The following is a 17,944-nucleotide window of genomic DNA, read 5'->3' on the forward strand; positions in this document are numbered from 1 at the left end:
TTCAAGTACATACATAAGTAAATTATTCACATTCAAATACAAAATACATACCTTGGTAATTAGATATGATAATTTTGTTTCTACAATAAGATTATGTACCTACAATGAAAAAAAATCAAAATTAGTATAAAAAAAAGACTAAATCCTTATTAAAACACAATGAAGCTATTCTTGAAGAACTTAAACAAAGATTGAAAAATTTATACCTTGAAGAAGAACAAGCTTAGCCCTAATTTCGTGGGTTTTTGAAGTAAAAGCAACAATGGTGGGTTGAAGAACTTAAACAACGATGGAGAAGGATAATGGTGTACTCTACAATTGGGTATAGTAACCTACAATGAAAAACAAAAAAAAATTAGAATAATTTGAAGAATTAAGCCCTAAAATACTATAAAAACTTGAAGCACTAAAGGTTGAAGAAACAAAAGAGAGAAATTATACCTTAAACGAACTTAAATGTTGAAGAACTAATGCAAGAACTTGAAGAAACGAAAATTGCAATGCCTCAGTCGTGCGTGGGTTAAATTTCGTGGGTTTAATGTCGTGGGTAAGAAAAAAATTGTAGCTTGAAGAAGAAGATGAGGGATTATGAACAAATTTTGTGGGTTTGAAGAAAATTGAAGCTTAGCTTGAAGAAGAAGAGATGATCGATGAAACAGTCGTGCGGGTTTTATGAACAAACAGTAGGTTTGAAGAGGGTTTATGAATGAGAGCAGAAGATTTTGTAAAAGGAACGTTAAAAGGCGCGTTTTAAAAACCGTTATTTGCTGCGGGTAAATTAGAACCGCAGTATTAAAACACTTAAATGCTGCGGGCCACAATTAAACCGCAGTATATAGTCTAATTTCAATTTTTAAAATAACTTATGTGCTGGGGGCTTCGGGTAAACCGCAGCATTTGTTGTATTTTTTTTTTACCTAATTCTTTTTTCAATTTATTGCTGCGTATAAAGAAAACCGCAGCAAATGACTCGAAGCATATAGGTGTTTTTCCACTACTGTAAACAAACAAGAGATATAAATTTTTTATCTTAAAAGTCTTATCTTAAAAGTCTCATATTAAAGTCTCACTAATTCCATTTTCTTGTGCCAAACACCCCCTAATAATTGGTTTATGTGGACAATAATTTTACAAGCTTGCAATTTCGGCACAAATATTTTTACAAAATCGTCAATTTCAAAAATAGTTAATATTGGGTAGAATATATAATAAATAATTATTTTTTCAATTGCAAGCACTAATTATGTTGTTATAAAAACTTATATATAGTATTACATTTTATTAATATCATAATTTGATAATTATAATATGCATTGGCTATTTCTTTAAATTTATATTTATATGTATTTTCATACTAACAAACTCTGTGCATTGCACGCATAACACATCGCACAAGTTTGTTTACTAGTTTAAAATAATCGTAAGCGAATTTGTGTCCTACTCTTAAAATTTATCTATAATTATAACTATTTATCTAATTCTTTTGCCATTTGCTTATGTACCCAATTTGACGATTTTGTTTGATATAACCAAATAAATGTGCAAATTTCTTAGATTTACTCTATTTTTATCTAAACCAATTAGCAACATCTTAGATATTTTATTGGAAAAGTATAAGTCAATAGTATTTAGGAGCTATATTCTATGTGGTTTATTCAAAAGTGAACATCAAAATAAAACAACATAAACAGAGTAAAGCATATTAAGAACAAATAATTAAATGCAAAAATAAAAGTGATTTTATTGTGGCCCTAAAACCCTCAAGACTTCCGTCCTTGAGGCATCATGAATCTCCATTCTAGATCATTTTGGACCTTCACTTCTTCAATATTACAGATGTTTTTGAAATTTAGAAATTAAATTATAATTTACAAAAATACAAACGATACCCAGATTATATTTAAACTACCTCAAATTGATGATGCACATAATGTAAACCTTTATTCTAATTTCTTGTCATACTAGCCACCGCATTACCGCTTTCAATGTTTAATTCATTTTACTTTAAAGTTGAAATGTGAATTTGAGCCTTGAAATTGATCTAAGTATTCAAATTAGTCTTTTAATTTTAAAATTAACCATTAACGTCTTAAAATTGTCAAATTTTATAACCTAAAATGTTAATTCCAAAACTTCTTTTTATGTCTTGAAATTGATCTTCTAACTTTTAAAATTGGCCTTTTAAATCTTAAAATTGTATAAAAAAAGTAATTAAGCCAACCCAATAAAACCATCTCATAAGTGAGAGGGTCTCACCCTAGATGTTGCGACTCCAATACGTGCTCTGACCCGAATCAGAGATGTACTCGAGAGTTGAGACTTGAGAGTCCAAATACATCTCCAGTGACTAATTATATTTTTTTAAAGTACAATCTTGATTGAACAAATTGTTAAAATCAAAAAGATGCATGTAGACAAATTGTGAGATGTTTACAGTTTCAGATTATGATTTCAAAGTCCAAAACACAATGGAAGCTCAACAAATAACTCAAACCAAAAGACAACAAAACAGTGCAGTGGAATGCCTATTAGCTATTGCGTCTTGCAGATGCTTCACTTTAATCGCTCCAATAATCCTCATCTCTTCTAATAAATTTTCCATTCATACCAGTATTTTCCTGTTCAAAGACAATAAATCGAAGTTAATATTTCTTGCATAGTTCATTTTGTACAAGTTTTGCACACTCCACACTGCTTTCCTACATTCCTTGTTAAAGCCAAAATGATAAACATAGGGACTATTGTAAGGTAACTTTTCATAATTACTAAATGATGGAAGAAATGATGAGATAATTACCACATCATCAGCACATAATTCGGCTGGAGACCAAACAAGTATCTTCCTATCATTTCCACCTGTGTACAACTCCTGAAAAATAACATTAAATCCATTAAGTCGTTGAAAAGTTACAACTTCTATGATATAATAACAGAAGAACAATAACTTATAAACACCTTTTTGTAGTCCATATTAAACTAAGTGTGTCGAAAGCTGTATTTATTGTTACTCAGATTCTGAGTCGGGTTTTCGAATGTTGTCATTTTGGGTCAGGCCAATTTTTGCCTTGAGACGAGTATGAAATGGCACGGGATGCGGGTGTATAATTGATTATTCTCCAAGTCAAATCAAGTTCAGTCATGATTGGGTCAAATTCATAATTGGTTATGCTTAATTCAGATTTGATTCATCTCACGTATTGTTTATAAAATTCAAGCCAGATTTAAGTCTGGATTGAGCAAAACTTAAAATAATTCACAAACACTTGGATAAAAAATTAAACAAAAGGATTACACTGAAATTAATAAAGGAAAAATTACTTAGAATAATCTAACTTTTCATCAATTTTCAAACAATGATCTCAACTTTGAATTAATCTTGAATATTCCAACCTTTGAGGTCCGTTTCCTAGAAACATTGTTCCCTTAACGGTTACCTGTTAAAAATATTTTTCCAACTATTTCTCTATCCCTCCCATGTCTCCATTGAAGCACCCTGTTTTCAAGCTGTAGATGGTAAAGGCAATTTTTCTTTTAGTATCACACCATTCTATCTTACTCTTCCTCTTCACTCAATTTCTTTTTCGTCAAGTATAGACTAATAATGACAATGGGCTGAATTTCATTAGGATTTAGGCTATTGCTTTCTTATAGAATTTCCCAAATTGAGTTATTTTTTATCTTGCTATTTTCAGCTTAAAGAGTAAATCTTTTCAAATCCTATGGTTAGAATTGCTTTTGTAATACAATCTGATGTTTAACCTAATCTATTTGATCTCTTATTCTATTGGGTTTTAATGGTTCATTGAATTGGGATTTGAAGAAACAATTTCTGCAATAGCAACAGAAACCAAAAAAGTTTTGCCAATATCACCATTAACACTATATTTGGATAGCAAATTAGGAGAGAAAAGAAAAAAATAGGAGAAGTGAAGGAAGTGAAAAAAAGGGGAAGAGAAGAGAGAAAAAAGACTCCATTGTTTGTATAAGAAGGAAGGAAAAAGAAAAAAATTTCATATTCTTTTCAAATTTTTTCTCTTATGGAAAGATTTGGGTGTTAACAAAATAAAGGAATATAATCCCTCAAAATTCATTCCCTCCTAATCTTCTCCCTCCCATTTTGCTATCCAAATATCCAAATAAAGGGATAGATCTCTCCAATCCTTTTCCTCAAAATCTTCTCCCTCCCTTTTTGCTATTCAAATAATGGAATAGATCCCTCCAAATCTTTTCCTTTTTTTTTTACTATTTCCCTCCATTCAAATAAAACCTACAGAAACAAGCTGGTAATATTGGTAATGACTCACGTAACTATTCATTACCCAAATAGTTCTTTTCCCCAAAAATTTTCAATAACCCACCGTGTCAATGGAAAAGGTTGAAGATAAACAACAATGGGGGAGAGAGAAAGTGAGACGGAGGAGGTTGAGCTACATTTCCATGGCAGAAAGTGAGTACTTTTTTCTTATGCGTTTTCCATTTTTAAAATTTTATTTAATTTTTATTTTTTTAAATAAAATCCACCAGCTATTGCAAGTCATATTTAGTCCAGTGATGTTGTATCGATTTAAAATATTCATAGTAATTTTTCCATTAACAAAAGAGTACAAAGAATATTCTTATAAACTTACTAAAAATTGAAATAACTAGCACTTGGTGCAAATTGGATAATCAGACATACATTCAAGTGTACTCAAGTTGCTTTAATTTTTTAAATAGGAAATTTCATGTGGCGACCCTACATTTTTTACTTTTTCACAAATATTTTTTAAATTCGCGTAGTGATCTTGAGCATTTAATTTTTCTATGTGGTATTTAATTTTTCCATGTGGTAGACAAAATGTTTAATTTTTCGTTAAATTAAGTACTTATTTTGACTAGATTTTAAAATATGTGGTCAATTAAAGTGATCACCGCGTTTGTTTTTTTAAATGTCACTACATTAAATAAAAATAACGTAAAATTAACAAAAAAAACTTCCATTTTGTTTATCACGTGAAAAGATTAAAAGGTTGAAGTCACCAGATGGATTAAAAGAAATGTGTTTACCACGTGAAATTCCCCTTTTAAATTTTTATTTTATATTTAGTTAAATAAATTTTAGATTGGGTTACCATCATGTTCGCTAATTAAAGGTTTTTGCTTGAGTTCACGTGAGGTTGATACCAAGTCCAGAACCCAAAAATTACCCATACAATAGTAAAAACCCGATAAATATAGTTTAATATTCTATGACTAGGTAAATGCGAGATAATCTAAATTTATTTGATCAAATTTAATTCAATGGAATTTGGATTAAACGAAGAAAACATGGTTAGACAAAATATAGTGTTCCGTTGATCAAACCTAGGTTAATAAAATCTAATTAGCATTATATGGAACAACTTATGTCATCAACCTTTGTTTGATACAACCAGAAATCAAATTACATTGAACAGAACATCAATCGAACACGTTTTGACCCCCATTCAGCCAAAGTTTAACTGAACTCAGATTTTCAACTGGCTGGCTCAATTCGAAACCAATATGACACCAACATCGACACAACAAAATAAATAACTCACGATTATGAAATGATTCAAACCTTGACCCAAGCTCAAACTCAAAATTATCCAACTTCAAGCCTATTTGAATTACCTATATGCGATTTTGTAGGTCATTTTCTTTAGATAATATTTTGAAAAGCAAATATGAATCCCACCAACATGGCAACAATGAGTATATCTTGTTTTTATAATTATGCTTTGACCTTTTTTGTTTGTTAAAATCGAGCATAACACGTGCTGCTGACCTGGTTTATAATATGTATTATATTCCATTTCCTTTATAAAGTAAATCCACATAGCATTGGACACACTCAAAGCATCATGCAAAAACCGATAACATAAAGCGAAGGTCAAAACAATAATATTATGTTCCACTCATTTTTCCACATTAATATAAGAAAAATTGGAAGGAAATTGTAGCAAAACAAGTGGAACATGGTCTGAACATTCTAGAATAAGAGCTCTATTGAAAAGTGCTCCCATTAAATTTCCACCATGAAGCGTCATTAATATCTAAACATTGATTAGTCTTAAATGTCAGATGTGTGACATTACAGCACAATTCACTTCTAATAATTCTCCCAGCCCAATTGTATTATGGTATACAGAAGGCGTAACATCAGAAACGTCACTCATACAAGATTAAACAAAAGAAAAATGTCTTACCTGATTTTGTTCAGCCAACCAGCAACAATTGACACATTCATAGTGGCCACGAAAAGTCTGAGATGTGTTACCAGTCCAAAGATCAAATGCCTGAAGTACAAACATGGAAATTGTCAAGACCGGAAAGTATAAAAATCCATGTGAAGGTCAATAGATGCGAAGGAGATACATTACTTTCACAGATGACATGCATGGAACAAACACAAGAGAAGAATCCTGAGACACTGCCAACTGTATTCCTTTACTGTTTTGCAAGCGAACCGTCTCAAAATTCACTAGTGTGTTGCAGCCAGATTCAATATCCCACAACCTCAATCTGGAGTCAGAACCTGAAATTTAAAATGGCAAGAAACTCATTTCTTTTTTATTTACACCTTACAAATCAGCAGTTAAGTTTTCTTCATTATACGATGCATTATCTTGCAGACTGATGTATGACGAAAAAGCAATGACAAAATCTGGCCTTGAGCACAAGGTGTAACTACCTGCACTGAGAAGGTACATGCCATCCTCAGTTGCTTTCAAGCTCGTGACAGCACCATAATGAGCAGTTGCATTATCTTGACTTGATATCATCCCAGGATGACGCCTTTGTTTTGCATGTCCTCCCTTTAGTTGCATGGGTGATCTAGACACAGCAGAAAGTTTTGTACCATTACCTAAAGAAACTTTTTTCTGCTGTCCCCTGTTCCTTACAGATGAATGCAGCTCCGCTGCCTTGGATGATGTTGCCTATAGTTTACACATGCATTCAGAATCAATATGAATGATAAATTTCATTAAAAAAGGCTTTGATTTACCAGTACAAAGGATCCTTATGCAATCAACTACAATAATAACAAATATCAAGTTATAAGTCGTCGACATCAACAACCTAGTGCCCCAATGCTATTGCAGTGATGCGTAGAGGCTGAATGTACAGAAGCAAGAGAAAATATAGCAGTCTAAGCTGGTTTGTTTACATCGATTATGAAAATAACAATCAATACTTTTCGGCCTTCTTCATCCATCCTCAGCAAACACAACAGCGGAGCATCTGGTACCTTAAATCTTGACACAATGATTTGTAACTAAAAGTAAAACCACTATTCGAATCTATATAACATGCAGAATGGCAGGAAAAAGATTATGAGACCTTTTCCAAAAGAGAACGTTCCAACAGTGGAGGTCGTCTGCCAAGCTGAGATTTAGACTGATCCAAAACACGAAAGCATCCAGCACGTCTAATATCCCAATAACGTATGGCACCATCACATCCCCCCGTCATCAAAATCCATTCACTAGATGTGGACCATTCAACTGTCATCACACCGTCTACCACAACAAAATGAAGATTCCAAGTCAAAAAACATAGAACGGAAAATTCCCCCTCACATGGATTAAAATGAGTGAATGAACCCATACTAAAAAACCATAAGTAGAAGCAAAGCAATCAGTTCAAAACTTTAATCCAACAACTTGCAAGAGTATCTCCCATATCAAGAAATGATTAATAGGGCTAAAGATGATATGCCACATTACATTACTTTTGCAAAACCTTAAATTGGTCAATCAGTCTTTTACCTCAATCTTTCAAAGTGATAAAAAACACAAGATAAGAACTTTAGTAAAGTACTTTTCGTCCTCAATGTACCAATAACAATGACAAAGCCTTAATTTCAACCCCTTAATATAAATATAGAAATAACATACGCACGCTATAACACAAAGCATTTTTTGATATTTGAGATTTTAAGTGTCAAAGTATGTAACTAATTAACATTTTATATTAAAAACCAATGTAGCCCTATAATTTTTAAAGTGGAAGCATTAAGATTCGGAAACATACCCTATGGTGTCTTAAAATGAAATAGGGGAAATCCACCCCTTTTGAGGGGGCTGTGGTGGCAGAAGGGTGGGAGATCAAAAAAAATTTACTGCTAGGGTATGCTTAATACTTAGCTTTCACATCCATGGCATGTAAACAATGGAGGAGCACAAGTCTCTGCGAGAGCTAACAATCAAGGAAAAGCATTGGACTCAAGACATGAAAGACGAATTGCAAAGACTGTTGTCTGTTTCTGTGTAAGTTTAGTAGGTTATTAAGGAAATAGTATTTGCGTCACCAAGATTTCAAGTGCATTTTGCTAGCAACTCCACCCAATATTAGAGATAAAATGGATGCAAAACTAGCCACAGATGGCAAATTAACTACACATCTAAGACTCAATGATCACAAATTGTTTATTTGTAAAAAACATATTTTTTATAGCATTATTGAACTAAGAGATAAAAGCTGATACACAATCAACTTGAGAATAGTCATTGGAGAAACGTAGAATTCATGTTAGGAGCAGACCAGAAAAGCAACAAGCAAGACCAGATCAGTTTTACTACCACTTAAGATTTGATTTAATAATGGCAGTGAACCTTGTTTGGTACGTTAGCCACCAAGCAAATCATTTTTGCTACCAATTCAGGACTCATTATAAAATGGTTGCGGACTTGGTTTTAAAGGTTAACTTCCTAGCAAAAGTAATTCAAGATTTCAAGTGTTCTGAATACATTCCCTGGAATCTTAACAAGGAAACGATGTGAATAGTACCAGAATACTCCCTTCATCCCTTTGATTTTTCTCCGTCAATTTACTTTTTTAAAGGCATATCCAGTCCCAATTCTTTTTTTGGGAAAAGGGAAAGCCTTAAGTGGACTGCAAAAAGAATATGAAACAAAATCAAAGGATTTGAGCACTCACCAGGAGGGCAGTTTTGGTTTATCAGAGCAACTACAGTTAAATACGTAGATGTACACTTAATAATATTTGGCAAGACTAAATATTATTAATTGTCACTCATAGGCCATAGCTAATAACACTTAGCAATTGATATGGTCAAAAAATTAGATGATTTGGAGCGGCGAAACTTGAACAAAATTTTAGGGGCGGATTTAACAAGAAAAATTAAATTCAACAAAAATATAGTCAATCAATACAACCAAAAATCATAATGTAAATTTTGAATTAAAGTAAGGCTCGATGCTCTTTTAGCACTTTAAAATCATTTATAATCTCATTGACACTATATGTCTTTGTTATTTGTCTCTTTATATAAATTACTATACTATACGTAAGATAATTGTCGCGCATTTTGCTATGAAATCTTGTCTTCACTATCTTCATAATTGATTGTAGTATTGTATGGGTTTTCAGTGATTCAAGTATTCACTTATTCAAACTAATTATTAAATTAAGATAAGAAAATTCAATTAAAAATTTAAAACAAACCTTTATCCTTCAATTGTGGATGGTAAACTTAATTTCTGATTTTGTTGATTTCTTCCAATCGCTTTCTTCATTTTTGTTTTTTCCAGTTGTTACATGATAATTTCATTCCTAATTCGATACTCCATTATTACATATTAAATTCTTTGTTTGTTTCGGTTATTCTCTTATTTTAATTGTGTTGGGATGAAATTATAAAAAATACAAAATGATGGTTGTATACTAAAGAACATTTGCTGAAAATCTTGAGAGGGCAAAGCCCCTACCCACCCCCAACTATGCTCCGATATTGTTAAAGCATTATTGGGCTGAAACAATGATATAAAACTTGCTGAGTTGTGAGATTCAACGAAAGCTAAACTACTGACTCCTGATATCAAGAATGCGAGGACAGTTGATTTACCACAAAGAATCTCTTTATGCAACAATCTATACATTAATTTTCTTTATTTACATTTTTATTGGAAAACATGGGTTGTTGATATTGCACAACTAGTTGATGTAGTTAAATAACAAAAGTAACATGATGTTATTGAACTCAAAACATTTCAGAAGCATGTCAAAACTAAATTGAGTTAACATACCCCGATGGCCAGACAATGTATGAGCAAATGCCCCTGAAGCAATGTCACAAAGACGAACTTGAACATCTTCACTTCCAACTGCTATTAGCATATGGGAGGTTGCAATAGGACACATACCAGTCTTGTAAACTTTTCCAGGCATCTTAAAATTCATAACCACCTATCTGACAGCAGTCCAAATTAGTACTGTTTGACTACTCTTTGCATAAAGCTCAATACAAGTGAGCAGAGGTGTATACAAGAACTAGTACCTGTGTAGTATTGGTATCCCAAACATTGACATGATGATCATAGCTCCCAGTCACAAACAGCCCGGTATCAATTGGATACCAAGTGGCAGAGGATATAGCATACTTGTGTCCTTGTTGGTGCTGTTTATCAACAGAGAAAAGGCATTTATGCCTCGCAAGGAGGCCTCCAGCCTCATACAACGAAGCACATTGAACATCAAAGACAGCAGCAGATGCATCTGAAGCAGCGGAAAGCAAATATCGCCCCTCTGTTAAGTCAACCTGATTTTCTATCAAAACAAGTGACAAAAGGACTCTCAACAACGGAAAATCTACTCCAAAAAAATTCCTGTGAAATAAGGAAACTATTGAGCCCTACAGTTCATAATGTTTGTTCCAGTTTCCTTCTTGAGACATTCCAAAAGGCAAGCACCAATTATCAACTATCTCCCTACAATTCCGATGCACTAACTCATATAAAAATTACTCCCATTCTCACATAATTTCTTAATATCTAACAAAAGTCACCTCAAACTAACCATGAAAAATGGAGGAAATATCGGAATACTCAATAACTTTTCTATTCTAAGCAAAAAATATGCTTTCCGTTATCTTCTTTGATTCAGAGATATTGGCCAGAGGCTAGAACTTAAACAGCTACCTATCTCTTAATTGGTGGAAACAAAAATGAAAAAATGCCACAAATTTAACAGAAACAAGAAACAAATTTTTTTGGAATAAAGGAACAAGACTTTGATCACAGCAATGGCTACTAAGTAACACCAACATACTCCTAAATAATGAAATCATCAATAATACCCAAGAACGTTCAGGGGAAATGAACCTAGGCTTATGGCGGCATTAATGAGGGATGAGGATCGCTTAAATGACAAAATGGTAAAGATTAGATACTCACAGCCCATATGGTAACGGGTGATAAATTTTAGTAATAGGATTGCATTTTTAGTTTAAACGTACTAGGAAACCCCTATCCTATTGTTCATGGATACACAAATTCCCATCCCTACAATCTTACCTAATACCACATTTGTATAGATGCTACACATGGTAATGCAAGTATGCAATTTAGTCCTCCAAAAACGTGTTTGTATTTGTAGAAGTACATTTCTATTCTACCTAATAACATATTTCCCTCGATGCTACACAGTTTTTCAAATAAGTGAAAACAATCAGTAAAAATTCAAAATTCCATAATGAAAAAGTGAGTAGAGCTTAAAACTTCCAATTATATACCAATTTCTGCCATCTGAAATCATACATTCACCAAACAAGAAAAAGAAAAAGAGAGGGACCTGGAGAGAATTGACGGCACCACGATGAGGAGAAACGAACTCTTTAAAGTTAGAAAGATGGAGAGAAGAAATACGACGAGATCGAAAGCGACGGGATAAAGAACTCGGGCGTAATTGACCCATTTCTCTACTTGTAATCTCTCTCCACGACATTTTCGGCGCATCTTCTGATCGGCAACCTTCTCTCTTTTATTGATACAGCAATTAGTCTCGTTTGATTCAACAAATGAAATTCTATTGAATTACATATAATTCGAGGTTTTGTGATAAATTAGGGTTTTGCGTTCTTCCCTAATTCAGCCCAGATAATAAACAGCTTCCAAAAGGCAAGAACTGCTCAAATTTAGGGACGGGCTTACGGATTGTGCGCGCACTTGTTTCGATTAGGACGACGGAATATGGTATATAAATTTGATGGTCAAGTCAAAGTAGGTAGTTTGCATCTCTATTTTCCACTTCAAAACACTTTTTTTTTCTCAACTCCAACATGACATTATAACATATGCAATGGCTAACACTTATAATTACACAAAGAATAGAAAAGATAATAGAGTTTGCACATTTTGCACATTATTATACATTGTTTATCCATAAAACTAACAACACTTAGTAATAAGTAAGGTGCACAAAATTAGCAGTCAATAAAAATATTCACATAAAATGTATTATAATGATTAAAGATTGAAAATCACTTTGTTAATTATTATGCATAACAAAGCAACTTACTTATTGTCTCATTTATAGTTATGTATATTATTATTATGTCTTAAGCTCATTCATAATAATTCAAATGTGAATAACTGTTAACGAATATTACTATTTTTCATCGTTTAAAAGCATGTCAAATAATCTATTAGGATCATACCATATTCAATTTATCAGAAATACAATTGAAGATCATACTCACTCGTAGTCATAATAAATATTTTCATTGTGGTTCACAATGAACTAGTACTTTTTTGTGGTATTGAGCACATTTAGCCCCACATAGATTGATCGAAACTTTAATCCTTCTAAAAATTATCTTACGAAATGTACAATATAAGAACAAAGTTCTTTAGTCCTTCTAAGTCTAGTCACATACATTCGTGTATATACTTAAGTTGAATTTTGAGGTGTTGAGCACATACGTATCTGGACAAGAAATTTTTAAGTAAATTTTCCTACTTCTTTCGTTTAAGCAATATTTAATACACGTAATATTTAATTCATAAAATTAATTACCAGCCAACTAAATAACATATCAGTTTAGCAATCATTATAAAATAGAAATAAGTTCCTCAATTACCATTGATTTTCACTTCACAACATCAAGGTTGAATATTAGGTTTTTTTATATGCCAATTTTAGTCTTATAAAGTGCAAAATTTTAATTAATATAATTATTATGACTTATTCAGAAATATGTGTATAATTTTAGAATTTATAATTAAAATTAACTTTTATCTGTACAAAGTATTAGCATATGCTTCTATTTCATCTTTTCATTATCTATGGTGATTATGGATGTTGTAAATACCCAACACTGTTTATTTTTATCCTAATTACCCCAAAAAATTAACACTCCCAAAACATAAAGGAAGAGATAAAAAACTGAAATAGAAGTAAAACTAAAAAATGACTTGAGTTTTAACCGATTTTTATAAGATAATCAATTTTAACTAACTGTGTTATATCATATTATATATCATATATACAATGTTATAAAAAAAATGGAAAATTTCAAATGGCAATTTGATAGAGTTTTGCCAAATTGAGCACTTTTACAGGTAAAAATGTGATTTGTTTGACCTTTAAAAAGATTTTATTACATTAATTATAATTTTAAGTTTTAAAAAAGATTTTATTAGATGAAATATGTATAACTAATTATTATTTTTTAATACTTCACCTAGCGATGTATGATTTGATGACAACTATTTTAAAAGTAATACTTTACAACTTTAGATAACGATGTATGATTTAATGACAAGTATATGTATTTTCGTACTAACAAACCTCGTACATTGTACGACTTTGCATTGTATACTAGTGATATCTATTTATCTTTATAATGATCACAAATTCTCACATGAGACCGTCTCAAGGTGAAACTATTTCAATTGGACTAACTCAATGCACATTTATTATAATAGAATGATTACTTATAACTTTAAAGTGATCACTTATAATTTTAAAGTGATTATTTATAGTCTTAAAGAGATTAATTAGAGAAAGGTCTAATAATGATGATTTTTTACATTTTAATTCATATAAATTAATAAACAACTAGTCTCTTGATAAACCGTCTCTTTGAGAGATGTATTTCAAGCCTTATTCATTAAAAATTAATGTCTACTTACCGTATTCTTAATGTCTACTTACATTATTCTTAATGCTTACTTACCATATTCTTAGTGCCTACTTTCAATATCTTAAATATTTACTTACATCATTTTTAACGCCTACTTATAATATTTTAAAAAATATATAATGAATGAACCCAATTAGAGATGATCTAATATACGCTAGTGAAATGATAATGACTTAAATTTTAAAATTTTCTAAGAAATCACCTCCTCACATGCCAAACTAAATTTGGGTCATCGAGGTTAAGGAACAATAATTTATAGGATACTTTAGAGATATTCATCCCAGAGATAATTGACAGTTATCTTTGTAATCACCTTAAAATTTTTAATATTAAACTAGTGTAATTATTTTTGCAATTCACGGTTTTCTTAGAATCGACATATATAAACATATAATATTAAAAAATAAAGCTAGTGATATTATGCATTAAAAACACTCAATTTAACAGTTGTATATATAAATTAACTTTAATTTTAAAAATTGTCAACAATATATAATGCAGTATATATAATTTCTAATTACTCAATTTAACTATAAATAAATATTAGTCAAAGATAATTTAATAATAGAGATATTGGTCAAAATCAAATGCAATGCCTTTTTTTAGCCAATAAATGTGTTCCATTTGACAAACTCTCTATAATTGTGACATTTGAAATTTTCTAAGCTTTTACTACTCCCTCCTATTTTACACATTAGTTCTTATTTATTTTTTGTCACTATTTATTTATTATTTTTAATTTGTAATTTATTCTTAATCTATAAGTTAAAACATAATCATATAGAATCTTGTTTGATTCGTCTCAATACATGTGTTAGCTACATTTTATCTTTATTTTTACCCGTATAGGTGGCTTGTTTAACGTGAGGAAACTACATGTTATTGCATTGGTTTATTGGATTATACGCTTGTTTTGTTGCTTTGGTATTTTATTTCATTTCAGGATTTAATCATATACACCGAGCACAAACTAGCCCCGTTAGTTGCATACATTGCTCACCTAAACACCGAGGGCTCAAAGAAGCGAAACATCATCAGCCAAGCCACAAGAACAAGCCAAAAAGAAGCCAAAATAGATCCACTCGACCAAAATAGGCTCGAGCCAAGGTGGCTCGAGCAGCATTGCTCGAGTCAGAAGCTGAGATTTAAACATCTGACGCTTACTCGACCAGTCGAGCAAGTTGGCTCGGGTCGAGCAAGTTGGCTCGGGTCGAGCCAAATGCATTCACATTTCCAGAAACTTCTGATCAACAGCAGGATTTAATTCAGGAGCACAGTACATCCGCTCGACTGGTCGAGCACAATGGCTCGGGTCGAGCGGAGCTGAATTTTACATTCTGTTCGATTTTTGAAGTTTTTGATGTAAAACCTGAAGGTGGCTCGACTGGTCGAGCAAAATGGGCGGCAGCAACATGTGCGATCTTTTTAAAAGCATCATTTGAGGTCCAATTATATTTGTTGCTTCTAATTGCTGCTGCCAAGACTGTCAACCACCCTATCCTATCCATTAGGGGTGGCACCCCCCCCTACATTTTATCTTTATTTTTACCCGTATAGGTGGCTTGTTTAACGTGAGGAAACTACATGTTATTGCATTGGTTTATTGGATTATACGCTTGTTTTGTTGCTTTGGTATTTTATTTCATTTCAGGATCTAATCATATACACCAAGCACAAACTAGCCCCGTTAGTTGCATACATTGCTCACCTAAACACCGAGGGCTCAAAGAAGCGAAACATCATCAGCCAAGCCACAAGAACAAGCCAAAAAGAAGCCAAAATAGATCCACTCGACCAAAATAGGCTCGAGCCAAGGTGGCTCGAGCAGCATTGCTCGAGTCAGAAGCTGAGATTTAAACATCTGACGCTTACTCGACCAGTCGAGCAAGTTGGCTCGGGTCGAGCCAAATGCATTCACATTTCCAGAAACTTCTGATCAACAGCAAGATTTAATTCAGGAGCACAGTACATCCGCTCGACTGGTCGAGCACAATGGCTCGGGTCGAGCGGAGCTGAATTTTACATTCTGTTCAATTTTTGAAGTTTTTGATGTAAAACCTGAAGGTGGCTCGACTGGTCGAGCAAAATGGGCGGCAGCAACATGTGCGATCTTTTTAAAAGCGTCATTTGAGGTCCAATTATATTTGTTGCTTCTAATTGCTGCTGCCAAGATTGTCAACCACCCTATCCTATCCATTAGGGGCGGCACCCCCCCCCCCCCCCCCCTCCTACAACCTAGGGGTGGTGGAGCAATCATGAAACCACCACCCCCCCCCCCCCCCCCCCCCACTTGTTTTTGAAGCCTATAAATAGAGAAGAGGAAGAAGGAGCTTTAATCTCAATTTTCACCTTTCATCTTGAGTAATTTATGTATTCTTCATAGCTTTGCTTTCATTTCAATTAAGAATTAGTGTTAGCATAATTTCTCTTTCAATTCAATCTAGTATTTTCACTTTTCAAATACAATCTTTACTTCATCCTTTATTGTAATGTTTTGCAACTTGGGATTCTTCAACCATTGATGTACTATTATTAAAGCTTTTGGAAGGTATTACTTTGAATCATTAATTCATCTTGTTCATCCTTAGATTGAGCTAAAAGAGTAACTTATATCCTTGCTTATATTGTTTTCAATTCATGTCACTTAATTCCTTTGATTGTTTGCTTTAGTTTCATATATTCATGCTTGTAGTTCTTCAACTTATATTGCTTTCATCTCTTTAGGATACTCTAGCTTAATTTATTCATCTATGATTCTTGACTTGTTGCATTCTACAATTTCAATATGAGTATGAGTGAGTAGCTTGTTTTGGCTTAGGCTAGGCATTATCACCATGAATTTTGTTTGAATTGCTTTCTTTACCTTTTGTTTGGTTGTGTTGTTTATGGTTTAAGATGGATTTTGTTATCATGTTGTAGTGTCGTTGAATTGAGGGCGAGAGTCGATTTTTAACGATAATCTATACTTAAAAGTTAAGACATCTCCATGAGATAGGTAGATGCTTTGATTGGAAATGTTGAATGTGTGCTTCATATCTTAAATTGTGCTTAGCTCCATGAGAATAGGTAGTTGAGTATGATTAGGAAGCTTTTGTTGCTCGAGAGAAAACATTAGTACTTATGATACGTTCTTCCCCATAACAAAATATCCATGACCTTAGGTTAATGTTTAGTAAACACTACTTTGGTGAGAAAGCCTAGCCTATGCCTCTTAGTTTATTGATCATTTTATCCTTGCTTTTAGTTCATTTTATCCTTATTTACTTTTATGATTTTTTTTCATTAAGTATTTTTAATTGCTTGTTTTAATTATTTCTATCTCCAAACATCATATTATACGTTTTCGAACACACTAATCGATTGAGAAACTATTAACTTAACCCCCACTCCTTGTGGATTCGACACGTACTTGCCGACGTACTATGCTACGCCGTGCAACATGGATTATTAATATCAATTTTTTATAATTTTTGATTAAAAACAATTAGAGATATTAAGAGTTAAAATGTTGCATTGCAAGTGTAAAAAACTGAATGGAACTAATGAGTTGAATAAGAGGTTGTATAATGTATGATAGGTGTATTTATTTAGTTTAATAAAATAAAATCAACTTTATCTTATTTAGATTAATAAATATACCAATTAATTAATTTGATTATTCCATGTAGCAAATTATTGTGAGGATGCTACATAGAATTTGCAGTTCTTTTAATTAATAGTATGATATGTGGATTTATTTTAGTTTAATAAAATAAATTTAACTTTACCTTGTTTAGTTTAATAAATATAACAATTAATTAATTTGATCATTCCATGTGACAAATCATTGTGAGGATATCACATGGAATTTTCCAACTCTTTTAGTTAATAGTATGATATGATGTGCAAAACAATCCTTTGAACCATATCAACAAACTCGTGCAATCACTAAACGAGATTTTAAAATATTTAGAGTAATTTGCGAATTACAGCTTTTAAATTTAGAGCTTTTGCAAA

General features: G+C 32.2%; 1 protein-coding gene across 1 annotated transcript; it reads right to left on the reverse strand.

Annotated features, from left to right (window-relative positions):
- Window positions 1-2,387: 2,387 nt before the first annotated feature.
- On the reverse strand, window positions 2,388-12,087 carry LOC130798076 (WD repeat-containing protein ATCSA-1). The gene is made up of 9 exons (XM_057660933.1): window positions 11,596-12,087; window positions 10,304-10,564; window positions 10,053-10,212; window positions 7,345-7,523; window positions 6,695-6,941; window positions 6,384-6,538; window positions 6,210-6,299; window positions 2,798-2,869; window positions 2,388-2,618 (listed from the first exon to the last, which is right to left on the reverse strand). Exons 1-9 carry the CDS (start codon window positions 11,746-11,748, stop codon window positions 2,559-2,561), a joined length of 1,377 nt encoding a protein of 458 aa, XP_057516916.1. The 5' UTR covers window positions 11,749-12,087; the 3' UTR covers window positions 2,388-2,558.
- Between the last annotated feature and the right edge of the window lie 5,857 nt (window positions 12,088-17,944).

Source organism: Amaranthus tricolor, chromosome 13 (assembly GCF_026212465.1).
Source record: "Amaranthus tricolor cultivar Red isolate AtriRed21 chromosome 13, ASM2621246v1, whole genome shotgun sequence".
In the NCBI taxonomy this organism is placed as follows: domain Eukaryota; kingdom Viridiplantae; phylum Streptophyta; class Magnoliopsida; order Caryophyllales; family Amaranthaceae; genus Amaranthus; species Amaranthus tricolor.